Here is a 27822-nt window from a genome sequence, read left to right as displayed (position 1 = left end):
TGCGGGCAGCCTGCCCCTGGAAACACCTCCCCGGCGCGTCATTGCCGGGAACGGGAGACCAGCTGCGGCCGCTAGTGCAGCTGCCTGCTCGTCGGCGACTCCGCAGGCCCGGGGCTGGAGCGCGCCGGGGGACCCGATCCACGCACAGCAGCGCCGGTCTGGCCGGCCCCCGCCCCTGTAAGTGCAGCCTGGGCACGCCGCTCCGCGCCGCAGCCGCCCCCCCCCCGGCCCCCGGCCTCCGCTCCGAAAGCGAAACTGAAAGGGAGCGCCCAGTGCGATGGCAGCCGGGAGCAGGTGGGGCGGGCTCTGCCGGTGCCTGCGGGACCGGCCAGGGGCCTGCAGCGCCTGCCTCGTCTGGTTTGGGTTCCCTCAAAGAGCTGGGTCTTCATGGGCCAGCGTCTAAGGCCCGGGAAGGATGCGAGCGCAAATTCCAAGCTGGCTTCCTAAGGGCGGGTTGTAAAGGCGCACGCACACCGAGGACTGGGTATGATGCTGCCGCTCTGAAAAACACCTCTGGGTTATTGACCATACACAGAACACACATGATGGTAAATGATCACTGTCACCAAGGTTTTAAAGAATAGCACAAGTTACTTTGTCCTTGGGATCAATGGCCCTTTAGGCACCGTTTTGTTTTGCTATAAAGAGAGTTTGGTGCCTTGTAAAGCGCAAATATAAAGAAAACAACACACATTTTCTTCATTATAAAGTATTCTTGTTTATGTGCTTTTCAGAGACTTGGTGGGATAATATGCATGACTGGAATATTGGTATAGAAGGGTACAGCTTGCTCAGGAAGGACAGGCAGGGGAAAAAGGGAGGCGGTGTTGCCTTATATATTAAAAATGTATACACTTGGACTGAGGTTGAGATGGAAATAGGAGACAGACTTTTGGAAGTCTCTGGGGGTAAGGATATGTCAAGGTTCCTCCCCCACTCTGAACTCTAGGGTACAGATGTGGGGACCTGCATGAAAAACCTCCTAAGCTTATCTTTACCAGCTTAGGTCAAAACTTCCCCAAGGTACAAAGTATTCCACCCGTTGTCCTTGGAATGGCCGCTACCACCACCAAACTAATACTAGTTACTGGGGAAGAGCTGTTTGGACGCGTCTTTCCCCCCAAAATACTTCCCAAAACCCTACACCCCACTTCCTGGACAAGGTTTGGTAAAAAGCCTCACCAATTTGCCTAGGTGACTACAGACCCAGACCCTTGGATCTTAAGAACAATGAACAATCCTCCCAACACTTGCACCCCCCCTTTCCTGGGAAATGTTGGATAAAAAGCCTCACCAATTTGCATAGGTGACCACAGACCCAAACCCTTGGATCTGAGAACAATGAAAAAGCATTCAGTTTTTTTACAAGAAAACTTTTAATAGAAAATAGAAGTAAATAGAAATAAAGAAATCCCCCCTGTAAAATCAGGATGGTAGATATCTTACAGGGTAATTAGATTAAAAAACATAGAGAACCCCTCTAGGCAAAACCTTAAGTTACAAAAAAGATACACAGACAGAAATAGTTATTCTATTCAGCACAATTCTTTTCTCAGCCATTTAAAGAAATCATAATCTAACACATACCTAGCTAGATTACTTACTAAAAGTTCTAAGACTCCATTCCTGGTCTATCCCTGGCAAAGACCAGCATATAGACAGACACAGACCCTTTGTTTCTCTCCCTCCTCCCAGCTTTTGAAAGTATCTTGTCTCCTCATTGGTCATTTTGGTCAGGTGCCAGCGAGGTTACCTTTAGCTTCTTAACCCTTTACAGGTGAGAGGAGCTTTCCCCTGGCCAGGAGGGATTTCAAAGGGGTTTACCCTTCCCTTTATATTTATGACACGCCCCCCAAATCTCAGCTAGGGTGAAACACTGGCTGGGATTTCTTCCTGGAGCTCTAGGAAAAACAGAGTTAATAAGACACATGCATCTCTAAATATACTACCAAGTACATAAAGACTAACAATATTTTCCACATCTCAAGGACGATTTTAACCAGTTGATTCTGGGAAACTTTCACGGGAGAGTGCATCAGCCACTTTGTTAGAAGCTCCTGAGATGTGTTGGATGTCGAAATCAAAATCTTGGAGAGCTAAACTCCACCGAAGAAGTTTTTTGTTAGTTTCCTTGACGGTGTGAAGCCACGTCAGTGCAGCATGGTCGGTTTGCAGGTGGAAACGCCGTCCCCAAACATATGGGCGTAGCTTTTCCAGAGCGTAGACAATGGCATAACATTCTTTTTCAGTGACTGACCAGTTGCTTTCCCTCTCAGACAGTTTTTTGCTGAGAAACACTACAGGGTGGAATTCTTGATCAGGTCCTTTTTGCATTAAAACTGCTCCCACACCACGCTCGGATGCATCTGTGGTTACTAGGAACGGTTTGTCAAAGTCTGGGGCCCTTAGTACAGGGTCAGACATGAGTGTCGCTTTAAGCTTGTTAAAGGCCTTCTGACACTTTCCGGTCCACTGAACAGCATTTGGCTGTTTCTTTTTGGTTAGGTCTGTCAGTGGGGCAGCGATTTGGCTGTAGTGCGGTACAAATCGTCTGTAATAACCGGCCAAGCCTAAGAAGGATTGAACCTGTTTCTTTGACTTTGGGACAGGCCACTTTTGGATAGCATCCACCTTGGCCTGTAGGGGGCTGATAGTTCCTTGACCCACCTGGTGTCCAAGGTAAGTCACTCTGTTTAGGCCTATTTGACACTTCTTAGCCTTAACAGTTAGTCCTGCCTCCCTTATGCGCTCAAGGACTTTTTGTAGATGTTCCAGGTGGTCTGCCCAGGAATCCGAAAATATGGCCACGTCGTCAAGGTAGGCGACTGCATATTCTCCTAATCCCGCTAGGAGACCATCTACAAGTCTTTGGAAAGTGGCGGGTGCATTTCGCAGCCCGAAAGGGAGTACATTAAATTCATACAGCCCGAGATGTGTGATGAAGGCTGACCTTTCCTTGGCAGATTCATCTAGTGGTACCTGCCAGTACCCCTTGGTTAAGTCCAAGGTAGAGATGAACTGGGCCCGTCCCAGTTTCTCTAATAGTTCATCTGTGCGTGGCATTGGATAGTTGTCTGGGCGAGTTACAGCATTTAGCTTACGGTAGTCCACACAAAAACGTATTTCCCCATCTGGTTTGGGGACTAGAACCACTGGAGATGCCCATGCACTTTCAGAGGGGCGGATTACACCCATCTGTAACATATTCTGGATCTCCCGTTCTATAGCAGTTTTAGCTTGAGGAGACACCCGGTAAGGGTGGACCCTAATTGGGTGAGCATTACCTGTGTCAATGGAGTGGTATGCCCGTTCAGTCAGTCCTGGGGTGGCTGAGAACGTTGGCGCGTAGCTAGTGCACAGCTCCTGGATCTGCTGTCGCTGCGTACGCCCAAGGGTCATGGAGAGGTTCACCTCTTCCACACCACCAGCACATTTCCCTTCGTAGTAGACACCTTCAGGCCACTCAGCGTCGTCTCCTCCCTGGGCTGTAAACTGACAAACCTTTAATTCTCTGGAATAAAAGGGCTTTAGAGAATTAATATGGTACACCTTAGGCTTTCGGTTGGAGGTGGGGAATGCTATGAGATAATTAACAGCTCCCAGGCGCTCCTGGACCGTGAATGGCCCTTCCCACGATGCTTCCATTTTATGGGCCTGGAGCGCCCTTAAGACCATGACCTGGTCTCCTACTTTGAAGGAACGCTCTCTGGCATGTTTATCATACCAGGCTTTTTGCTCTTTTTGAGCATCCTGTAAGTTTTCTCTAGCAAGGGCTAAAGAGGTTCGGAGGGTGTTTTGTAGGTTGGTTACAAAGTCCAGAATGTTAGTTCCTGGAGAAGGTGTAAATCCCTCCCATTGCTGCTTCACTAACTGCAATGGCCCCTTAACCTCACGGCCATATACAAGTTCAAATGGGGAAAACCCTAAACTGGGATGTGGTACAGTTCTGTAGGCAAAGAGCAACTGCTGCAACACTAGGTCCCAATCATTGGAGTGCTCATTTACGAATTTACGTATCATGGCCCCCAAAGTTCCATTAAACTTCTCCACCATGCCATTTGTTTGATGGTGGTAAGGAGTGGCAACCAAGTGATTTACCCCATGAGCTTCCCAAAGGTTTTTCATAGTTCCTGCCAGGAAATTAGTCCCTGCATCTGTGAGGATGTCGGAGGGCCAACCTACCCTGGCAAAAATGTCTGCTAGTGCCTGGCACACACTTTTAGCCCTGGTGTTGCTTAGAGCTACTGCTTCCGGCCATCGGGTGGCAAAATCCATGAAAGTCAGTATGTACTGCTTTCCTCTGGGTGTCTTTTTCGGAAAAGGACCCAGAATATCCACAGCTACTCGTTGAAATGGAACTTCAATGATGGGGAGTGGCTGTAGAGGGGCTTTGACCTGGTCTTGGGGTTTTCCCACTCTTTGGCACACCTCACAAGACTGGACATAGGTAGAAACATCCTTGCCCATTCCCTCCCAGTGGAATGACCCCCCCAAACGGTCTTTGGTCCTGTTTACCCCAGCATGGCCACTAGGGTGATCGTGGGCTAAGCTCAAGAGCTTGGCCCGGTATTTAGTTGGAACTACCAACTGTCTCTGAGGATGCCAGTCTTCCTGGTGTCCACCAGAAAGAGTTTCCTTGTATAAAAGTCCTCTTTCTACAACAAACCTGGATCGATTAGAAGAGCTGAGAGGCGGTGGGTTGCTCCGTGCCGCTGTCCAAGCTCTCTGGAGGCTTTCATCTGCTTCCTGTTCGGTCTGGAACTGTTCCCTTGATGCTGGGGACATCAGTTCCTCATTGGATTGTGGACCTAGGCTTGGTCCCGCTGGAAGCGATATAGGGGATGGAGCTGTTTCTGTTGACTGTGAACCGCTCTCTGCTGGTGCACTATGTTGGGATTCAGGCTCCGGCTGAGCCTCTTGTGTAGGGTTATCGGCTGCTGCCAGTTCAGGTTCAGTGGGGCCCTCTGGTGTTGAGGTTGCAAGTACTGGATTCAGTGCTGACACGGGGTCTGGTGTTGGTTGTTCGGCTGGTTCCGGTTCTGGGACTGGTTCCGTCTGGGTCTCTGGGACTGGATCCACTACTGCTATTGCAGACATTGGCCTGAGGTCCAGGTCCATCACCTCTGACCGGGTCCTGATAGAAGTTTCCGGAACAGAGCTAGGCCTCACGGCTTGTTTAGCCTGGCTGCGGGTGACCGTTCCCACCCTCTTGGCCTGCTTCACATGATTGGCCAAGTCTTCCCCCAACAGCATGGGGATGGGATAATCATCATAGACTGCAAAAGTCCATGTTCCTGACCAGCCCTTGTACTGGACAGGCAACTTGGCTGTAGGCAAATTGAAAGAGTTGGACTTGAAGGGTTGAATCGTCACTTGGATCTCTGGGTTGATTAAATTGGGGTCCACTAAGGAAGCATGGATAGCTGACACTTGTGCTCCGGTGTCCCTCCACGCGGTGACCTTCTTCCTGCCCACACTCACAGTTTCCCTCCGCTCCAAGGGTATCTGGGAGGTATCTGGGCCTGTGGACCTCTGGTGTGATTCCGGTGCAATGAACTGTAATCTGTTGGGGTTCTTGGGGCAGTTGGCCTTTACATGCCCCAGCTCGTTACATTTAAAACATCGTCCAGCTGACGGGTCACTGGGGCGAGGAGGGTTGCTGGAGAACGGGGTGGCAGGACGATAAGGGGTCTGGAGGGTTCTTTGGGAGGTAGGTGGGGCCTTGGGTGGCCCCCGGTAATAGGGTGTGGTCTGGGGTGGTCCCTTCTGGTCTCCGCTCCAACTGCGACCAGTTTTCTTCTTCTCTGCCACCTCCACCCATCTGGCTCCAATCTCCCCTGCCTCGATTACAGTTTTGGGTTTCCCATCTAGGATGTATCTTTCTATTTCCTCAGGAACACCCTCTAAGAATTGTTCCATTTGCATTAGGAAGGGCAAATTTACTGGAGATTCAACACTTGCTCCTGATATCCAGGCATCCCAATGTTTCACAATGTGGTAGGCATGTCGGGTAAATGACATGTCTGGTTTCCACCTTAGGGCTCTGAACCTCTGACGAGACTGCTCGGGTGTTATCCCCATTCGGACTCTCGCCTTGGATTTAACAAGTTCATACTTGTTCATGTGTTCTTTAGGCATTTCAGCTGCCACCTCAGCTAAGGGTCCACTGAGCTGCGGCCTTAGCTCTACCATGTATTGGTCAGTAGAGATGTTGTACCCAAGGCAGGCCCTTTCGAAGTTTTCTAAGAAGGCCTCAGTATCATCACCTGCCTTGTAGGTGGGGAACTTTCTGGGATGGGAAGTGGTACCTGGAGAAGGATTGCTAGGGTTTGTTGGTATATTCTGCTGGGCCTTTATCCTCTCCACCTCCTCCACATGCTTCCTCTCTTTTTCCTTCTCCTCCTCCACATGCTTCCTCTCTTTTTCCTTCTCCTCCTCCACATGCTTCCTCTCTTTTTCCTTCTCCTCCTCCACATGCTTCCTTGCCTCCATTTCCCTCTTGTGGGCAGCCTCCTGTGCCTCCTTCTCCAGCCGCATGAGTTCTATCTGTCTTTCATGTTGCCTTTGTCTTTCCTCAGCCTGAAATTTGGCTAATTCCAGCTGTAGTCAAGCTGAGGATTTGGTCATTCTAACCTCTCTGTTTTTAACTAACTTTACACCCGAGGTTTAGAAATAAACAAACAAAACTTGGCTGTAAAATTTTGCTGTGCTGGAATAGAATACCTATTCTCTGATAGTGATTGTCAGCCTACAGAAAAAGACAATTCCCTTGTCTCTGCTCTGGGCCCAACTTAAAGCAAAAAACCTCCAACTACTTGGAAACCTGCTTACCCAGCCCAAAGAAAAAAAAATTCCTTTTCAAACCTGTGCTCCTTGTAAAACAAAAAAATCAAAATCCTAAAAAAAAAAACCCTGCCACTTTTGTCTCCAGGCAAATGGGTAGAGCATTTACTTTTTGGAAGAAAAGAAAAAAAAACCTCTGGGTTGGAAGACTGTGAATTTCCCTGCAGGAGTTAAGTACCCTGCCTCCAGGCAAAGAAAACCTGCAATTCACAAAGATAATCCCCTTTTGTCTCTGCTTGGCCACAGTTTCAGCTTTCAGTTTCAGCTGCTTTCCAAAGGAAAAAAAAAATTCCTTTTTAAAATCTGTATTTCTAGTTCAAAAAATCTCAACTGGATCTCAAAATGATTTCAGGTTAATCCCACCGCTATGCCACCATGTCAAGGTTCCTCCCCCACTCTGAACTCTAGGGTACAGATGTGGGGACCTGCATGAAAAACCTCCTAAGCTTATCTTTACCAGCTTAGGTCAAAACTTCCCCAAGGTACAAAGTATTCCACCCGTTGTCCTTGGAATGGCCGCTACCACCACCAAACTAATACTGGTTACTGGGGAAGAGCTGTTTGGACGCGTCTTTCCCCCCAAAATACTTCCCAAAACCCTACACCCCACTTCCTGGACAAGGTTTGGTAAAAAGCCTCACCAATTTGCCTAGGTGACTACAGACCCAGACCCTTGGATCTTAAGAACAATGAACAATCCTCCCAACACTTGCACCCCCCCTTTCCTGGGAAATGTTGGATAAAAAGCCTCACCAATTTGCATAGGTGACCACAGACCCAAACCCTTGGATCTGAGAACAATGAAAAAGCATTCAGTTTTTTTACAAGAAAACTTTTAATAGAAAATAGAAGTAAATAGAAATAAAGAAATCCCCCCTGTAAAATCAGGATGGTAGATATCTTACAGGGTAATTAGATTAAAAAACATAGAGAACCCCTCTAGGCAAAACCTTAAGTTACCAAAAAGATACACAGACAGAAATAGTTATTCTATTCAGCACAATTCTTTTCTCAGCCATTTAAAGAAATCATAATCTAACACATACCTAGCTAGATTACTTACTAAAAGTTCTAAGACTCCATTCCTGGTCTATCCCTGGCAAAGACCAGCATATAGACAGACACAGACCCTTTGTTTCTCTCCCTCCTCCCAGCTTTTGAAAGTATCTTGTCTCCTCATTGGTCATTTTGGTCAGGTGCCAGCGAGGTTACCTTTAGCTTCTTAACCCTTTACAGGTGAGAGGAGCTTTCCCCTGGCCAGGAGGGATTTCAAAGGGGTTTACCCTTCCCTTTATATTTATGACAGGATAAAAGGGGTAAAAAACAAGGGTGATGTCATGGTAGGGATCTACTACAGACCACCGAACCAGGAAGAAGAGGTGGATGAGAATTTTTTTAAAACAACTAAAAAAATCATTCAAAGCACAAGACTTGGTGGTGATGGGGACTTCAACTACTCAGACATCTGTTGGGAAAATAACAGAGCAGGGCACAGATTATCCAAAAAGTTCTTGGAATGTGCCAGAGACAATTTTTTATTTCAGAAGGTTGAGAAAGCTACTAGGGGAGAGGCTGTTCTAGATTTGATTTTGACAAATAGGGATGAACTAGTTGAGAATTTGAAAGTGCAAGGCAGCTTGCGTGAAAGTGATCATGAAATGGTAGAGTTCACGATTCTAAGGAATGGTAGGAGGGAGAACAGCAAAATAAAGACAATGGATTTCAAGAAGGCAGAGTTTAGCAAACTCAGGGAGTTGATAGGTAAGATCCCATGGGAAGCAAGTCTAAGGGGAAAAACAATTGAAGACAGTTGTCTTTTTTTCAAAGGGACATTATTAAGGGCACAAGAACAAACTATCCCACTGCATGGGAAAGATAGGAAGTATGGCAAGAAACCACCCTGGCTTAACCAGGAGATTTTCAATGATCTAAAACTCAAAAAAGAGTCCTACAAAAAGTGGAAACTCAGTCAAATTACAAAGGATGAATATATGTAGGGACAAAATTAGAAAGGCCAAGGCACAAAACGAGATCAAACTAGCTAGAGACATAAAGGGTAACAAGAAAACATTCTACAAATACATTAGAAGCAAGAGGAAGACCAAGGACAAGGTAGGCTCATTACTCAATGAGGGGGAAAAAACAATAACAGAAAATGTGGAAATGGCATAGGTGCTTAATGAATTCTTTGTTTCCGTTTTCACCAAGAAGGTTGGTGGTGATTGGATGTCTAACATAATGAATGCCAGTGAAAATGAGGTAGGATCAGAGGCTAAAATAGGGAAAGAACAAGCTAAAAATTACTTAGACAAATTAGATGTCTTCAAGTCACCATGGCCTGATGAAATGCAGACTCAAGTAGCAGACTGAGGAGATATCTGAGCCATTAGCGATTATCTTTGAAAAGTCATGGAAGATGGGAGAGATTCCAGAAGACTGAAAAATGGCACTATACAGTACAGATCCATTTATGCATGGATGTTGGGAGTCAAGCCGTCACAACCGCCTGTTAACAGACCATGGGTGAAGAGGACCATGCTGAAAAAAGTGTCTATGATTCACTTAGAAAAAAATGTCATTATTTTCTGCTCTTTCTGGCTTGCATTTTTTTTTCTTTCTTATGAAATCTGTTATTGCCGCAGATGAATGATTTCGATATTTTCCGTATTTTGCTCCTCCATAAGTCTTACAACAATTTCTACAGCACTAAGGGCTTCTGTGGGTGAAATTTTGACATTTTCAATGACATCCTTGCCATCACTTTCGCGGTCTGACGTAGCCTTGCAGCCCATTAATATTTCTTCCTCGGACAGAAATTCAGAAGTCGGGCAATCTTCATCCATCTCCAGCCACTCGGTAATGATTTCCGGCGACGTATCCAAACTAAGCCTTTCCTGAACAAACCCCATGCGCATGGCTTTGTCTATTGTGGGTTTTGCTGAATAGCGCACATGTTTTTGCTTAAGCCCTGCGGCAGAATCGATATTTTGTACAAAGCCAGTCAGTTTAGATTCGTTTTTTAGACATCCTGCGAGAGTCGATTCGGCAATCCCAATATCTTTTGAAATTTTGGCCTGGGTTTCTCCGCTATTTACTCAATCTATTGCAGCTAGTTTTTCTTCTACAGTGTAGGAACGCTGACGCTTGCCCTCTGTCATTATATTAGGCCTACGGTTAAAATTTTCTAATGTCGTAGATGTATTATTATATAACTACTATATATTATATCTCTCTCTAGCATGACGATGACTAAGAGTGCATGATACGTCTTTACCAATAGCGGTAAAGACGTACAACACATTTCCGTTCTGCACTTCCTGTCGATTTCTATGCCAGTGAGTTAGTGAGCCCAGCTGTAGCGCTACATAGCAAGTTCCTGTACCGCCTGTTAACGAGTCTTGTGTGTTAAATAGGTAGCACTGGGAGGTATGGTGCTACCACGCGTTAAGCGGATTCGCGTGTAAATGGGTCTGTACTGTATTTGTCCACCTATAAAAAGGGAAATAAGGCTAACACGGGAAATTACAGACCAGTCAGCTTAACTTCTGTTCCTGGAAAGATAATGAGCAAATAATTAAGCAACCAATTTGCAAACATCTAGAAGATACTAAGGTGATAAGTAACAGTCAGCATGGATTTGTCAAGAACAAATTGTGTCATACCAACCTGGTAGCTTTCTTTGACAGGGTAACAAGCCTTGTGAATTGGGAGAAAGCAGTAGATGTGGTATATCTTGACTTTAGTAAAGCTTTTGATACTGTTGCGCATGACCTTCTCATAAACAAAGTAGGGAAATGCAACCTAGATGGAATTACTATAAGGTGGGTGCAAAACTGGTTGGAAAACTGTTCTGAGAGAGTAGTTATCAGTGGTTCACAGTCATGCTGGAAGAGCACAATGAGTGGGGTCCCCTGGGGATCAGTTCTGGGTCTGGTTCTGTTCAATATCTTCATCAATGATTTAGATAATGGAGTACAGAGTTCACTTAAGTTTGCCGATCATACCAAACTTGAAGAGGTTGCAAGTGCTTTGGAGGATAGGATTAAAAATTCAAAATGATCTGGACAAACTGGAGAAATGGTCTGAAGTAAATAGCATGAAATTCAATAAGGACAAATACAAAGTACTCCATTTAGGAAGGAACAATCAGTTGCACACATGCAAAATGGGAAATTACTGCCTAGGAAGGAGTACTGTGGAAAGGGATCTAGGGGTCATAGTGGACCACAAGCTAAATATGAGTCAATAGTGTAACACTGTTACAAAAAAAGTGAACATCATTCTGGGATCTATTAGCAGGAGTGTTGTAAGCAAGACAGAAGAAGTAATTTTTCCGCTCTACTCTGCACTGATTAGGCCTCAACTGGAGTATTATGCCAGTTCTGGGCATCACATTTCAGGAAAGATGTGGACAAATTGGAGAAAGTCCTGAGAAGAGCAGCAAAAATTATTAGAGGTCTAGAAAACATGACCTATGAGGGAAGATTGAAAAAATTGGGTTTGTTTAGTCTGGAAAAGAGAAGACTGAGAGGGGATATGATAACTATCTTCAAGTACCTAAAAGGTTGTTACAAGGAGGAGGGAGAAAAATTGTTCTTCTTAACCGCTGAGGATAGGACAAGAAGCAATGGGCTTAAATTGTAGCCAGGGAGGTTTAGACACTGGAATAAATTGCCTAGGGAAGTTGTGGAATCTCCATCATTGGAGATTTTTAAGAACAGGTTAGACAAACACCTGTCAGGGATGGCCTAGATCAATGATGGACAATCTGCGGCCCATGGGCCACACACAGCCCGTCAGGGTAATCTGCTGGCAGGCCGCAAGACAGTTTGTTTACATTGACTGTCTGCAGGCACGGCTTCCTGCAGCACCCATTGGCCATGGTTCACCATTCCCAGCCAGTGGGAGCTGTGGGAAGTGGCACGGCCTCAGGGATGTGCTGGCCGCCACTTTCCGCAGCTCCCATTGGCTGGGAATGGCGAACCGCGGCCACGCCTGCGGGCGGTCAATGTAAACACTGTCTCGCAGCCCACCAGTGGATTATCTTGATGGGCCATTTTACTTAATCCTGCCACGAGTGCAGGGGACTGGACTAGATGACCTCTCGAGGTCCCTTCCAGTCCTGTGATTCTTTGATTATTTGGTATGTTACATATAGCAGATTTTTGTGTGGATAATATTATTACTGTTACTTCTTTTGGATGGCACTCGAAGTGTTCTAGGTGCTTTCCAAGCAGAAGCAGTGGTGCTAACTTGTGATTTTATTGCAAGGCTTACAAAAGTTTTACTTTAAGCCCCACCTCCTAGAGAAAAGTCAATGTGTGAGAATTGCAGCTTTGATTAAAATAAAACCAGAAAATGCCATGCAACTTTCTAGCTCTCATGGTTGCAGAGAAAAGCTTGAAAATGTAACCCAAGTATGCCTGAAAGCTTAGAAGCCAGAAATCACATAAAACTAACCCTTTTTGGGGAAAAAATCCGACACATTTTAAACCTGCCTCATGACTTTTTTGGAACATTTGGGGTTGTTAAGTGCTTTACTTCTCTCATGAGATTGTTGTGATTAGTTAGTTAACATTATTGTGAAAACAAGTCCTGCCACGATAACAAATTGTTTTCTCTAACATTGATTCTTTGATAATATGTACTATAATGTGATATGACATCAGCATAAGTGCCTGCATTCAATGCAATGACAAGTATTATGTGAAATCCTGATCCTAATTGGGGCATCTAGCTGCTACTCCAATACAAATAATACATACAAAAGGAAAGGCCATGATCCATTTTTGTGCAAAAATTTCCAGTTGACACTAATAAGAATTCCATTCATGGAGCAAATTTCCAATTAATTTGGAATTATTTGGAAATAATTTGGAAATTTCCAATTTCCTCAATTAAGTTAGTTTGTCGTTTTATTGCATTAATATTAATTTCCTCAAGACTAAATCAAACTTCAGTGTAAGCATGAGATGGGTGCAGATTATTTCCATAATTCCCAGACCTGCAAAGATTTATGCACGTGCTTAACACATGCTTAAGTGTTTGCCATATCAAAGCCTTAAATTGTGCACTGTAGAAATCTTGGCATGTCTTGCTCTCAGGTTATTATATTATCCTGTATGTTCTACATATTGTGAAAGTGGTGTATTGTTCTATTTCCTCAGGGTTCAATGGATTTAACAAGTGAACTAGATTCCTTAAAAGATGATTCTATGGTAAGTATTTTCTGTTGTGCCATGCTGTAAGAATCTGTATTTGAAAAGGAGATCTCTAAATGGAGATGTTTAGCTAATGCTGTAAGACATTTTTCAGTAATAAATAGGCATTCTTTTTTTCTGAACAGTTTCCAAGTATAGCCTGTATCTCCCTTTCTCTCTCTTTTCCTTTCACAAAAAAAAAAAAAAAAAGTAGATGGGACAAAGCACTGGAAAATATTTTGTAGGAAATATTTTGTGGACTATCCAGTTTGGCACGGGAACTGACTCGATTACCTAATAGGTCTTTTCTATGCCTAAATTTTATGATTCACATTCCAGTTTTACGTACTCTTAAGTGAAACAAGAAGGATTTTTCTGCAGGTCATTCTGGAATTTTTCTCTTTCAGAATATTGCAATCGAAAATAAAATGGAGCAAGAAGGGTTTTCCCTTCATTCCTCGTGCTTAGCCCAGCTACAAGTTTTCTCTGTATGTGAACTTCTGTGTTCTAATTTTTTAATTTTGAAATACTTTTTGAGCCTGTTTTTCCCTCCCTATATTATTCTTGGCAATCTAATCATCTAAGGCCCTGCTCCTGCAAAGATTTATACACCTATAACTAGGCTTGGAGGGATTAGAATTTTGTTGGTAAATGTCGATTTCACTGTTCACACACAAAGTGACAAAAAAATTTCCATCAGTAATAATTGAAATTTACAGATAGGCAAAGTAAGGAAAATACTGCCCAAGTAATGATTTAAACTTTTGTATTAGGCTTGTTACAACTGGACTAGTGAAATGAATGGTAAAAACAAGTATGATTTGTTGATTGAAGGACGTTTGCTTTGTATATTATGATGTGATGATGACAAATTGTGTTTTAACAATTATAAAGCTTTAACTTTTTGAATCTCAACATATGCTGGCATTAAATAGTTATCTTACTCCTCCATAATTTTCCACAAGTGTGAAAATTTAAATTGATAAAAATGCTTAAAAATAAACATTAATATTATCCATTGAAATTATTTAAAAAAAATCAAATTCTGCCAAGGCTATCTATATAACTCTATACACTGTGAGTAAACCCATTGACCTCAGTTGACCCCAATGATCTTCGTTCTTTTTGGAAGAACACGGGGCAGCATGCCTCCATGGTGTGTCAGAACTATTTGGATATTTTCCAGTTGGATAATAGTTTCAGTTAGGTCCCCATGTTTAATGACCAAAATCCATTTTCTGAGATTTATATCCTTTCCAACCACAACAGTAGTTCAGTGATTTCTGTCTAACTGTCAAGACTTATTGAAGTGAAAGAGTAAAAATGAGAAACTCGTTGTTATAGTGCATCTGTTATACTCCTGCATGAAAATACTGGGAATATCTAATTCAGCATGTCTCTTATCAGATTTGCCTCATCAGCACTTTCTCTCCATCAGGAGAGGCAGAGTTGCAGAGAAGCAGCAAAAGGCACTCAGTCAAGAACTGGACTGTCATGTACACTGATTAACTCATAACTACAGTGGCAAAATATTTCAAACGAGTGCAAAGTGTTATTCTTCTCAGTTTGCTAGTATAGTTTGAACACTGCTGGTATGATTTGTACAGATAATGATTTAACAAGTGAATGTCGTCTCTCTAGCATGACATATCTGGTGATATTATAAAGTGAAAAATAGTACTGTGCATTTTCTTGTCTTTCTAGGATCTGAAAGTTACTGACCATTCTGGCACACAGACAGATGAGGTTGACAATCTTAAAGAAGAACTAGAAAAATGGAAGGTGCGTATGAACTGCACAGCTCTTAGGTTTTCACTGAAGTCAGCAGCAGCAGCATGAATGTGTCCAAAAGAAAAAAATTGCCCAAAGATTGCTTTTAAACCGACTTTACAATGTTTTGTTTGTTCTAATGAAAATATACTAAAGTACTTGTTGTTTTCAATATCAAGGAAAGGCTTGAAAAAGCTGAAAAACAAAAAGATGAGCTCCTTCTTTTGAAACTAAGTGCTGATGAAAAGAGAGACCAGGCACAAGATGAGCTGAGAAAGCTAATGCATTTCGAAGAGGAGCAATATAAGGAAAGCATTATAAGAAAGGAAAACCAGGAGGTAATAAGAGAATTTACCCATAGCTATCTACATTTGCAGAAGAGCTGTAGATGTGTTCCTTGTAGGTTGGAGTACTTTCCCCTTTCAATCCAAACAGCTCCATCAGAACTACATTTTGTAGGGCCAGAATATTTAGCACATCATTTTATACAAAATTCGGAAGTTACATGATAAAAAAAATAAAAAATATCTTGCAGTAATTATTTGAAAGAATGCAGGCAAAGCTAAGACTTTCTACATCATAGGTAAAAAGTGATGGCTAACAGAATTGACCTTCACTTGGTCCAAGGCTCCCACTGACAGCACAGTCTTACTATTCGCTAAAGTCCACATTGTGTTGAGTGAGGTCATTCAGTTGCTCTATCAAATTACATAAAGAACACTTTAAAACAAAACGTAACACTCCTCATAAAAGCTTAGAGCATCCAGGAGAGTTAGTCATTTCTACATAACTGTAGAGAGCTTGCAACCCGAGAAAGCTTGCAGCTAACATAGCTGCATATAGACACAAAAGTTTACTTACCAAGGATGGCAAAGTTATCCTCTGCTTCCTTTTAGAATTAGTTGGTAATTGTCCTTGGGGTATGTAATCTAGGCATTTGGAACATGAGTGGTAGGCAGTGAATTCTTCCTAGACTGTCGGGGCTGATGGTTGTCGCTTATCTGGGAGAGAGATTTGCAATACAGTTTTAGATTTGACCTATCAGCTGTAGCTCAGAGGCTATTACCTCAATATCCCAAGGTATTTTTAATAATGATTTTCATGTAGATGATGTTCAAACCAATAAATGATGGATTTAATTTGTTTTGCTGGTACATTATTAATTTACAGAGAACTTCAGACATAGTAGAATGTAAGTAGCCAAATATATGAAATTCAAGCTCTTTGTCCTCATTTTCATGGCTCTACACAGTTTTGCCTCATTCTACATCTCTGTTGTTACTTCCGCCTTATGTTCCTCCCAGTCCTCTTACTTCACTGTGCCCTTTTTCTTTTTTCTACTCAGCTTTGTGCTTGTAACTACACCTGGAATACCCTGTCCTCATCCTACAAGTGCTTTCACTGTCCTCTTTCAGATCCCCACTTAAAACTCTCTATTTCAAGCAATCCTTTTTTTCTCTTATCAATAATCTATATCCTCTGTGCTTTGTCATCATTCTGTGTCTTATCTTATTTGGAGCCTAATCCTGAAAACACTTTACACATGTGAGTAACTTTACATATGTACGTACTTCCAGCCAAAGTCAATGGGATTATTCATTGGTAAAGTCACTTAGATGCACAAGCATTTGCAGAATCAGGCTCTAAAGCCCAAATCCTCTGCTGTACTCATTCTGCTCTTTGGGATGTCTCAGAGAGCTACTGTGGTTCTCTGATCATGGATTCATAGATTTTAAAGTCAGAAGGCACCTTTATGATCACCTAGTTTGACCTGCACAAGACAGGGCATAGACCCTTACCCTGTAATTTCTACATCAAACCCATAACTTCTGTTTTCAACATCAACGGTAGATATTAGAGCAATCTGGGAACTGTTGTAAATGCCATGAGCTGATAATGGCACTAAAGGAGCCACCCAATAGTTCAGGATAACTGGAGCTCATCACTTCTGCCATCACTTCTGCCATCACTGTCCCCTTTCTAATCTTGATGTGCTCCCTACGCCGAGCACCGCAAGACAGCTAGCATGGGAGCTGGTTACATTGGCTTTATCACACTCAGGATTCCCCTACACCTATGAAATCCCCAGCTGTAGAAATGCAGCTGATTTCTGCTCCCTTTTTACCTCTTGAGTGGCATAAAGAGAGTGGAGTGGGAGGGGGCCAGGAACTGGCCCTCAGTTTCTAAACTCTTCAGGACAGGGAATATAGATTATCTAGGACCCCATCCTGCACATGAATAATTTAATGCACACAGTTAATTTCACTGAACTAAACAAGGCTGTTCACATGTATAAATTCTTCTTGTGTATATGAAAGTTCAGGGCCTAACTGTGTAAAGTGCAGTGTAAGTTTATGATGGTATGTAAATGTTTCTGAAATCTTACTTTTCTCATTTAAGTTGAATGAAGCTGTTCCTTGGACAGCAAACTTACCTACTGGATAGTAATTTGTACCATTGCTTTAATCTATCTCATAATTGTTCATGCCATTGATAGTTGCGTGGTTGGTTATTTTTAGCAAAAGATTAAAAACGGAAATTCATTTTCCAATTTCTAGGGCCTACTACTTTTTACTGAAGTCCAGAGTTTGACTCTTCTACATATTATGCATTTTATATATATATATTTTTGTAATCTGCAGAGAAATCTTACTGTAGTAAAGCAACAAAATATTGAGCTGCAGAGGGAGATTCAGAAGCTCAGAGATGACCTTGCAGCAAAGAGTTCAAAGCTTTCACAGGATTTTCGGGTAATTGCTATTTGAAATATTTACAATATAGCTTTCAAATGGACATATTTACTTCTGAATTTCTAAACTCTACGGGCTAGATCATCAGTTTTGTAAATCTGTGTAGCTCCATTGAGTTCAGTATGAAATTCAGCTATTGCTTTCCTTCTCATTCTCTATCTGGCAAAGTTAATAAATGCACTTGATGCTGAGGGGAAAAATGGAAATGTGAAACTGGAAGATACAAGAAAGAAAGAAAGATCAGGACAAAATTGAAAGAAAAAGAAAAAAGTGCATAACATTTTCATGAGTTCATATTTTATATCTCTGTCAGAAAGGGGTGTCGAAAGAAAAGGGACTTGTCCATTACAGAAAAAAACATGATTGTAACTTTAGTTTTCCCAAATTGCATGCAGCCTAATTTTGATCTCCCTTATAGCATGCAAATCATTTGAAGTCAATGGAATTATATTGGTATAATATAGGTGAGTTCAGAATCAGAACTCTCTTTTGGCTACACTGCTGCAAATGTTATGAAGCACTGTAACATTCATGTTTATTTGGCTAAGTTAGTAACATGCAAGGCAATTTTAGCAGGCCTCCTATCACCAAAGAGCTACAGTCAATACAGCACAAACAGTAACCATAAACTGCTTTGTGATATCTGCTTTTGCACAATGTTTTGTACTTCCTTTGGTGTTAAAAGTTCTACAAATCAAAGCTCTGATCCTGCAGGTAGAATCCCTATTTACTTCAACTGGAGTTTTAGTACCTAAGGACAAGTTTGTGCTCAAAGTTTATTGGAGAGGAAAAGTAAAAGCTTACAGACCAAACTCCTTAGGGGGACATAGGATCCAAGGGAGGTTGGGGAATCCCCACCACTGGAAGTTTTTAAGAACAGGATAGACACACACCTGTCAGGAATGGTCTAGGTTCACTTGGTCCTGCTTCAGTCCAGTTACATCAGTGGTGAATTCAGCCCTACTGTATATTAGCCTTAAAAAAAAAAAAGAATACTGCAGAGTGAGGCAAGATGCATACTGTACATTTTTTCAGTTGCTTAATAAATTATTTAAACTTTGTCATTTCCTGTCTTGATCCTACAATATTAGATTAAAAGAGAGATACAGAAAAAGACAATGAAGTTTACTGGGATGAAAAATGCTGAGAGTGATGACACATTTTTGAATACTTGCTGCCTTTTTCACATAGCTGCAAAAATTCCATTCAGATTGCAGCAAAGACAAGCTCTTCTCACTTTTGAAGAGGAGGATGGTATGGTCCATATTTTAATTATAACTAGTAATGTATTTCACGTTAACAGCAAGGGATATGGGGTTAAACAACAATTTATTTGATCAGCAGGAGGGCTTACTAGCTTGGGTTTCCAGGGCTGGAGGGGGAACCTGCTTACAGTGAGTAAGAGCACCAGAATCTGGCTCTCAGCCTAGATGCAAACGTTTTCATGGTATCACAAATAAAGTTTAAGAGTAGCAGCCGTGTTAGTCTGTATCTGCAAAAACAACAGGAGTACTTGCGGCACCTTAGAGACTAACAAATGTATTTGAGCATAAGCTTTCGTGGGCTAAAACCCAAATAAAGTTGAAAACAATATTGAGACTATCCCACTTTCTCTACATTCAGAGCCCAGTCACTCAGATGGATGCACAGAGTTAGACAACTGCACCTTGTGAGAGTAGAATTTTGCCCACTATGTCAGCATCAGCTCTAGTCCAATTAAACTCAGCTGACAGAATACCAACAGTCTACCCTCAATTACATAGATCCTACCTCACAGAGGGATGAGACCTGATCTACAGCCCATGGAGATCAGTGCAAGTCTTTCTGCAGATTTCAGTGGGCTTTGGATCAGTCAATGTTATCTTTCACAACATTAATGTACAGACTTATAGTCAATATTAGTAAATCCATGCCAATGATATAGGGCAGTTTTCCCTACATCAGCCTCCTTCAGACACAGCTGTGCCCCATTAAAATGCAGGCAACCCGAGCCTACAGTAGAGTTGGAGGTTAGAACTTAGTTGATCCAGATTTAAATTAAACAGAACAGTTTGTCTGCAAACTAGTAAATAAAATTTCACATAAAGCAAGAGCCTGCCTTATTTCTCAATTAACTCTTAGCTGGAATCAAAATGTTTCATACTGGTAGCGATTTAGCCATAATATTGTATATAGGGATAGCATCTTTCATACTGACAATCCTAAAATACTTTACTAGTGATGCACATTACATACAGTGGCGAGATTTTTAAAAAGGTATTTTAACACGTAACGAAGCAGATAGGTGCCTAGTGGGATTTTCAAAAGCACTTAGGCACCGCACTCCCATTTATTTCACTTTTAGTGATGCTAAAGAGATTTTTGGCTAAGGGCACTAGGGAGTACTTTTCATTAGTGTAAAGCTACCTGAAAATCTTCTTAATTTCCCTTGCAGTTGCCCAGAAACTGATAAGAAGAGGTAAGCATACTGTGAGCCTGGATAATGAAAAGATAGAGTTGAAAGCAATGCCGGTTACACTAGAAACAGGAGTCAAATTTGAGGTAATTGACAGGTCAATATAAAATCTTTTGAGATACTTCAAGAATATGTACCTTTGTTTTCAAAAACTGTATCGAACGGGTACTGTAGCACATAAAGAAAATAAAGTCTGTTTTTTGTTAGCTCCATGTCACAATTTCTGGAGAGAAGATCAATATTTCTGAAGTACCAGATCTACCAATACCTGATGAGTGGATCAGAGATAAATTAGAATTGAATTTCTACAAATCCAAACAAGGAGGAGGAGAAGTAAAGGATGTGAGATATGACAGAAGGTCTCGCACAGCCATTATTACATTCCTCAAACCTGGAGGTATTTTATGCAACATCTTGTTAGCTAAAGTTACAGGGCCTGATTCTCCACTCATCTATATTGTTTTTGCCCTGGTGGAACTGCACGGACTTCAGCTGAATTATTCCTTATTTATTCAACTATAAATGAGAAGAGACTCAGGCCCATAGGTCTTTAAACACACCTGTGTTTAATCACATTCCTTTTGGATCAAATATGAATTCATACACAGCTTGTAAGCTTTGATATTTGCCCTCACATTACAGTATTCAAAACTTCTTTTGCCTTTGCATTACTGGACTTCATTTTACAGGAAAGAGAAAAGTGGGAAAATATACTTGTCATGTCATGCCATTGAAAGTTACCCAGATTCTCAGCTGGTGTCAATGGGTGAAACTCCACTAAAATCAGTGGATCTGCATTAACTTACATCAGCTGTAGATTTGATCCACGAACTTTAGTGGACAGTTAATTAACATCTGTTTTGTCACAAATGTCAATTCCAATTTCCAAATAGTAAACTTTAAAAAATTGTATTTGGTTTCTAACTATATACTAAAATGATTGGTCTTGTTTCTGATGTGCTTAAAAATACACCTTAGATAGTATTAATTTTATTTCTCACTTTTGAATTCTTTGTTCTAGTTGCTGACAACTGTATGAGACGTACAAAGCATCCTTTCTGCATAAATGAAAAGCGCTTTATGCTTTCTATTTCCCCAAGCATAGAAAAGCACTTGGAAAAATTTCAGGTAAATTAATCTTAATGACGCTACATCCTAAAACAGAGCAAACAATCCGTGCTCTGGGAGGGTGGATTGTGAACAGAATCTTCTCCTCAGGTCACGGAGTGTCAGGAAAACGGCTATAGTTCTCAGAGCTGCTGTTTCTCCCTCATTTTAGGTGGGTGTATACAAGAACTTGCTGGTGAATTCCCATTGCTGTAGATCTACCAGCCTGGCCTTAGGCTCCTCTGGGGCACAGGAGCTGTGTGCTTTACAGATTGTGGGGAGTGTTCTCTCCTTGCAGAGAGTCCCCCATAGCCTGTTCCTCTGTTGATGATCTTATGACCTACAATATGAGGGTTGTAATTCACTCAGAAATTACAAATGCTTTTTTCATCATATGTCACAGCAGTAACCATGTCTGTCTACAGTTAGGGCAGAGATAAGGTTCCATCAGGTGTTTTATGGCTTAATTGTTCTCATTTAAGTTACACACAATTGATGACTCAGTGTCCATATCAAAAAAGCACTACTAAATCTAGCATTAATTTAACCCCTCATTGCCTGTGCTGTGGTTAATGGGTATATTATACCAACATTTCCAATCGACCTAAAAGCACCCACAAAGCTTTTACAAACAGTAAGTCCTCTTTGCAAAACCCCACAGTTCATGTATATCAGCGAATTCTCTGTAAGCTGTTTTTCTCTGCATAAAGTTTTATCCATCTACCTATGAGGTTAGAAATGATTTCTCTATGCCCATATTTACAATATGCACTCAAGTGTGTATTGGCCCAGATGCAAATATCCAGGATTGTTTGTCTTAGTATTGTTCTTTATACCTTTCAACAGTACTTATTCTGTAGGGTCAGTACCTTTCCTCCCACCCCTCCCCTGGGCTTGCATAGGGTATGTTAGTAAGTGTACCAGGTTCCCAGTTCTCTCTGCTGGGGTGTGAGCGTGCATATACACAAACCCCCAGGTTAAATCACTGGTCCTAACCTGGCTAGAGAATGTTTTCTCAACCTAACTCTGTCAATAAGGAAAAAAACACAACATGTTATAAACACAGATGCTGCTGTGTCACAGACCTGTCTGAGTGCATGGTGGTTCTTATAGTGTAGATAGATACATGCACACATACACCATCTCAGTTAAAAATGTGCTTTCCAGGTTGCAAGAAATGATATAGTTTGAAGTTAATAAGGAATCAGATCCCATGTCTGGCGTAAACTGGTGTATCTGCATTGACTTAAATGGAGCAATGTTGATTTACATCAGTTGAGAATCTGGCTCACTATGTTTCAGTGAAGAGTTTAGGACACATGAGCTAAAGAGGCCAGATCCTGCTTTTACTGAAGTCAGTAGTCTGACTCTATAGAATTCAAACCTTCCAGTGATTTCAGTAGTAGACCAACACCATAGTAGAAATCCTAAAATGAAAGGCAAGCTTGTAGCGATATCTTCACACTGACATTTTAACTGTGCAACCTACCGGTTCCTGAAACTGAACATACAATGTGTGTTTTCCTCCTTACCAGGTATTTTCTGGGATTTCCAAGAGGACCATACTGCTGTCAGAAATTCAAGAGGTTGAGGAGGATGAGGAGAGCATGCAGGATATGATAGAAATTCATTTTCAGAAGCCTAGCAATGACGGTGGGGAAATCGAGAATATCAAATATGTAGCAACAGGAACCAAACTAGCGTATTTTGAGGAAGATACTGAGAATGTGGCATGAAGCTTTACCGCTCGGGCTTTCACTTTGCCCAGTGTGACATAGTATAATGGAAAAATGTTGCAGACTTTTAGTCTTTTTAATATCTGTGCTTTTTAATCTTCAAAATTTACACTTGAAAAGAAGAACTGCCTGCCTTTCCTTCCTTTCACCTGCATGATGACAAGACTCTTAGAGTATGTCTACACAGCCGTTAAACACCTGCTGCTGGCCTGGATCAGCTGACTCAAACTCAGGGGGCTTGGGCTGCAGGGCTGTAAAATTGCGATGTAGATGTTCAGGCTCAGGCTGGAGCCCAGGCTCTGGGACCCCACAAGGTGGGACAGTCCCAGAGCCTGAACATGTACACTGCAATTTTAAAGCCCCACAACCTGAGTCAGCTGACCCAGCCTAGCCTCTCGTATTTAACTGCTGTGTAGACATACCTTTACGGTCTCGAGAGCACAGCTATGTGAAACTCACTGGTTCTGGCTTGCTGAGGTTCCTTGTAAAGTTCAGCAATAAATATTACACAAAGCCGAGATCTCCGTGCAAAACTCATCTGAAACATTAGAGTTTGCTTAATGTACGTGGGTCCACCAAACCCCTTAATCCCTCACCAGCACCTGAAACTTGATCAAGGTTGCTTTCTGCAAATCAGATGTGAGTTTTGCATGAATAACAAAACCCAAAACTTGATAGATTTTTCCTACTTGAGGTTTTTGTTAGGAAAGCTTTACATCACTGCTCAAAAGTAATTTAAAGTGTCTCTCCTTCATACAGTGTATAGCCCAATAGGACTCCAGTCCTGATCAGATCCTTTGGTGCTGCCATAATACAAGCAACTGATAATTATTCTGTAACTTTATAGGACTCTATAATCAAATTAGCTATGGAATGTCCATAATGAAGAAAGTGATATGTAGTTTTTCAAATGTGCTTATGATCAAAAAGGGGAGTGTTCAAAAATGGCACCAGTGTACTCATCAGTTGACATCTGATGGGCTAAGTTGTGCCTTTAAGGAACAGCTCAGAGCTGGTAGCAAATGGCATGGAGGTAATCTTACTCCTGGGGGAATTCTGGGCCACTGCACATGCTCAGAATTCATGTGTCCCACAGAATTTTATTTTTCCCCACAGAAAATACTTTCTACCCCAAAAGTGCTGCAGTTCTGCCTTTCGCTCACCAGAGGCCACTGTGGCACCAGAACAGCCAACAGCATGAATGCAGCAGGCTGTTCTGGTGCCACAGCGGCCTCTGGTGGACAAAAGGCAGAACTGAAGCACTTCTGAGCAGAATGTATTTTTTGTGGGGGAAAAAAAATTCTGTGCATGTGCAGTGCCACAGAATTCCCCCAGGAGTAGAAGTTCATCACAGCACCTGGCCCGTGGAGCCAGGTTAGGACAGAGTGGGGCACATGGGGCTGCTGGGGGATCACAGACGAGTTCAGAATGGCTAGTGGGGAGGACAGATGGGGGGGGCTAGTGGGCTGTGGAGCTAGGGGGGTGACAGCATTGACCCAGGGGTTGAATGGGAGTGGGGGTGCATAGCCACATAGGGACGGGGGCTGCAGGGACCTATCAGGATGGAGGGATGTGAGGACAGGGACAGATGTGCCTGATTGAATGGGAGAGGCTTGTGATCAGCCAGGGTCTGCATGGGGGAGGCTCCCTAACAATCCTGCCCTCTCCACCCCCCCAAACAAACAAAAAACTTCTCCCACCCACACCCAACAACCCTTCAGGTTCACTCCAGGCTCCTTCCCACTTCCTCAGCTCCTCTGTTACTCCTGAAACTCCAGAGCTTTTGCACTGCTTCTGACGGGTGCAGGAAACACAGTTCTGTATTGTAATTTAAATGAATTACTCAAAGTTCTGTATTAATATGCCTAGTAAGGAATCTGTTTATAAAAAAAAAAATAATTACCAGAATCTTTATTCTTTTGGTCTGTATTGTTACAGACATTCTTACTGACATATTTTGAAATAAATTACCAAAATAATTGAAACTGGCATTATATTGTATTATTTTGACAAATAAAATATGAAGAATTTTGCAGAATTTTAAAATATTGTGTGCAGAATTTTTAATTTTTTGGCACAGAATATCCCCAGGAGTATAATCTGCACTGCTGTTGGCATGTTGATACCTCTTCTGGGGCCTGATCCAACACCTACTGAACTCTTTAGTGAGTTAATATGAGGTCTCTCTCTAGGAAGGATGTATTATTTATGAGAGGTCTGTTTCTTAACTATTTGTATCTACAGTTACACTATTCCTCAGTTATACCCATTATTTTGTCTAATTTAAACACATACAGATACTAGCTAAGAACTCAGGTGGCTCTTAAAACTATGTATAACAGATTATTATTTTGTAACCATACTGGAGCAACCATCTGGTTATGATTGCCTTGTCTGAGGATTTTATTTTGTGTGATCATGGCCATAGCCCTCTTTCTGAGGGCAGCAGTAAATGGATGGAGATGGCCAATTGGAAAAGGGGCATATGGAAGGCAGCACAGATTTCATTCATAGCCCTTGAATCAGGGACAAAAGGCAGAATTTATTGTCTTCATTCATATCTTAAATTATATTAAAAGTTCTTTGAACTGAATTGGACTTGCAAAGGGAGGGAGTGTCCTCTCTTCCCAAGGGGGGATTTATTGCTTCTCTCTCTTTTTCCTTCTCCACCCTTGTGGGGCTGGAATAATTTGGCAGTCTGTCATGTGGCAGCAGAAAACCTCTAATGTCACTTAACACGGAGGGAGGGGTTCATGTGAATATCATTTATTTTCATTATATAAAAGACCTTACTGTACAAAAGGGATTTTGTATTATACCCTGCAGGAAGACATTGGAAAATATACATCAGACATTGATTGTAGCTATAATATACAAAAAGTCAGATTTAGATTACACAGCCTTAACAAATGAACAACAAAATACATGGCTGTATATAGAAAACAAAAAATCAAGTACTGTCAAAGTTGGTTTTGTTTTCCTTCTGCTTAGAACAAAGAAAGGAAAAGTCTCCTCTGTTTGATGTGTGGAAAAAGCTTACATTGATTACACTAAATAACCAACATAAAATGCATAATAAACAAAGGCATGTGAAACTATGGGAGAATTGTGTACTTAGCAATTAGCTTTAAAAATGTCTTGATATTTTGAGGAGATGCTCTAAACTGCACAGAGAAAAAAAAGTGCATGAAGATCAACAACATAAACCCTATCACTGAAAAGCATTGAGATGTAAAACCTGAAGAATGAAGGTTTCAGTGGAAATTCTGACAAAAGTTTAAACATGGCAGGACTAGTGAAAAGGTGCAGATAAAAGTAACAAAGTAAAATCAAGAAGAGTTTTTAAGTAATACATCTTAAGAACCAGGTACTATTTGTGAATTTCTCAGTCTATTGATTATCCAGTTTAAAAGTGTTAAGTAGTGATTTTATATAAAGACAACGGGAGATCAGTTTCAAACAAAAAATAAGACCTTTTTCAGAAACAGTCATTTTTGATATTTCTTTCAATTAGGTGCTATTACCCCCATAATACTAAATAATGGTCAGATAATAAATTAAATACAGCCTTAGAAAACATCAGTAATAAATCCTTGTTCCTAAATGTCCTCATTATATGTCAGAATATTTAAAATGGAGAAGAAGAGTTAGAAGCTTTCTTCTCTAGGCAGAAATACACTAGACAGGCCACACAAACAAAATTCCTCCTAGGAAACACATGCTAGAATGGTTCCTCACTGGAGGGGAGTGTATTGCATGCACTTCACTCCATCAACCTGAGCTCTTTCAAGCAGCTGCCAGCAATGGGGGCTTTAGCGGGGAGCAAAGCCTGCATTCCAAAACCACCGTTTGACCTGGCCATGCACTAGGGCCCAATGGGTCAGAGTGGGGAGGCTCCTAACACTTTTGTCTTCTTGCTTACCTATACCGGGGTCAGCCATGGTTCAGCTCATAGAAAGCTAATACAGCAGGAATAAATTAACAGCTTTCTTCTGTGCCATTGATACCAATGGGAGAAATTAAAGAACAATTTAATGGAAAGGGTTTCCCATCAATCCTACAGTGGTACCTAGGAATATGTTGTAGGTAGTGCTAGTTCAGACCTTATTAGCTGCAAATGTTTGAATTCCATTGGCAAGGAACATTCTTGCTGAGAGGATTCCTTTTCTGATCCATTTAGGAAAGGTGGTGTCACCACTGAGAGGGGTCAGAAACAGAACATATATTTAGTTTTTGGAGACAATCTAAATGATGTGATGGGGACTAAGTAATACAGTGATGGCCATCTTATAAATGTCTGTAATAATAATTAGATAAGATTAGGTAGCCACAGAATGGCTGCACACTCTTCCTATCCACTTATGATCTCATGAAATTGTTATTCTCCAGTGGAAGTTTAAAAATTCCTATATTTCTTCACTATGTTGCTAGGATGCAGCCGGCACCATGTTCAACAAAATGCCATTACATGCCCACCCACTGGACGTCAGAGTACTTCTGGCTTCCTGCACTTCCACATGACAGATGAACAATACCCACAGTCTGTATCTCTGCCATAGCATTCAGTTCACTCGCACTTGATTTATACATTATTTTATGCCCAATTGGTTTAACATGCCTGCCTTGCCTCCTCATGTCACCGCATTCATCCTTGGATTACTCCTTCCCGCCTCGTCCCTGTGCCCATCCTCATCCCACTCCTTCCCTCCTTATCGCCTCCCCCTCCTACTTAGCATCCTGATTTTAGTTTCATAGGTTTATTTCAGGTTTCAGAGTAACAGCCGTGTTAGTCTGTATTCGCAAAAAGTAAAGGAGTACTTGTGGCACCTTAGAGACTAACCAATTTATTTGAGCATGAGCTTTCGTGAGCCACAGCTCACTTCATCAGATGCATACCGTGGAAACTGCAAAGTCTGCTGCAGTTTCCACGGTATGCATCTGATGAAGTGAGCTGTGGCTCA

At 41.8% G+C, this 27822-nt stretch overlaps 1 protein-coding gene and 1 long non-coding RNA gene across 3 annotated transcripts; one reads left to right on the top strand and one right to left on the bottom strand.

Moving 5' to 3' along the window:
• Positions 1–24760, top strand: NMI (N-myc and STAT interactor). Of its 2 annotated transcripts, XM_077830505.1 has the most exons (11): positions 1–177; positions 13011–13061; positions 14748–14825; positions 14993–15151; positions 17456–17563; positions 18655–18817; positions 19998–20104; positions 20226–20415; positions 21040–21146; positions 21237–21297; positions 22661–22849. In XM_077830505.1, exons 2-11 carry the CDS (start codon positions 13017–13019, stop codon positions 22714–22716), a joined length of 1074 nt encoding a protein of 357 aa, XP_077686631.1. In that variant the 5' UTR covers positions 1–177; positions 13011–13016; the 3' UTR covers positions 22717–22849. The 2 variants fall into 2 exon arrangements, with proteins under 2 accessions (XP_077686631.1, XP_077686630.1); XM_077830504.1 differs by lacking the exon at positions 21237–21297 and having other exon boundaries at positions 22661–24760.
• Positions 15145–27307, bottom strand: LOC144272453 (uncharacterized). Its single transcript, XR_013347562.1, has 4 exons — positions 26965–27307; positions 18457–18538; positions 15675–15814; positions 15145–15511 (listed from the first exon to the last, which is right to left on the bottom strand). It is a non-coding gene; the product is annotated as an uncharacterized LOC144272453 (long non-coding RNA).
• Positions 27308–27822: the final 515 nt, after the last annotated feature.

The sequence above is a fragment of the Eretmochelys imbricata genome, chromosome 11 (assembly GCF_965152235.1).
Source record: "Eretmochelys imbricata isolate rEreImb1 chromosome 11, rEreImb1.hap1, whole genome shotgun sequence".
NCBI classification, from domain to species: Eukaryota; Metazoa; Chordata; order Testudines; family Cheloniidae; genus Eretmochelys; species Eretmochelys imbricata.
Note: the sequence above shows the minus strand (reverse complement) of the source record. Positions and strands in the feature narration are given on the sequence as shown.

What these genes read in the sequence shown, in the direction of transcription:
- NMI (XM_077830504.1), top strand. Translation starts at nt 13,017, where the DNA reads ATGGATTTAACAAGTGAACTAGATTCCTTAAAAGATGATTCTATG. An exon ending in AAGAACTAGAAAAATGGAAG is followed by an intron (nt 14,826 to 14,992) that starts GTGCGTATGAAC and finishes TTCAATATCAAG; the next exon opens with GAAAGGCTTGAAAAAGCTGA. An exon ending in AAACAGGAGTCAAATTTGAG is followed by an intron (nt 20,105 to 20,225) that starts GTAATTGACAGG and finishes GTTTTTTGTTAG; the next exon opens with CTCCATGTCACAATTTCTGG.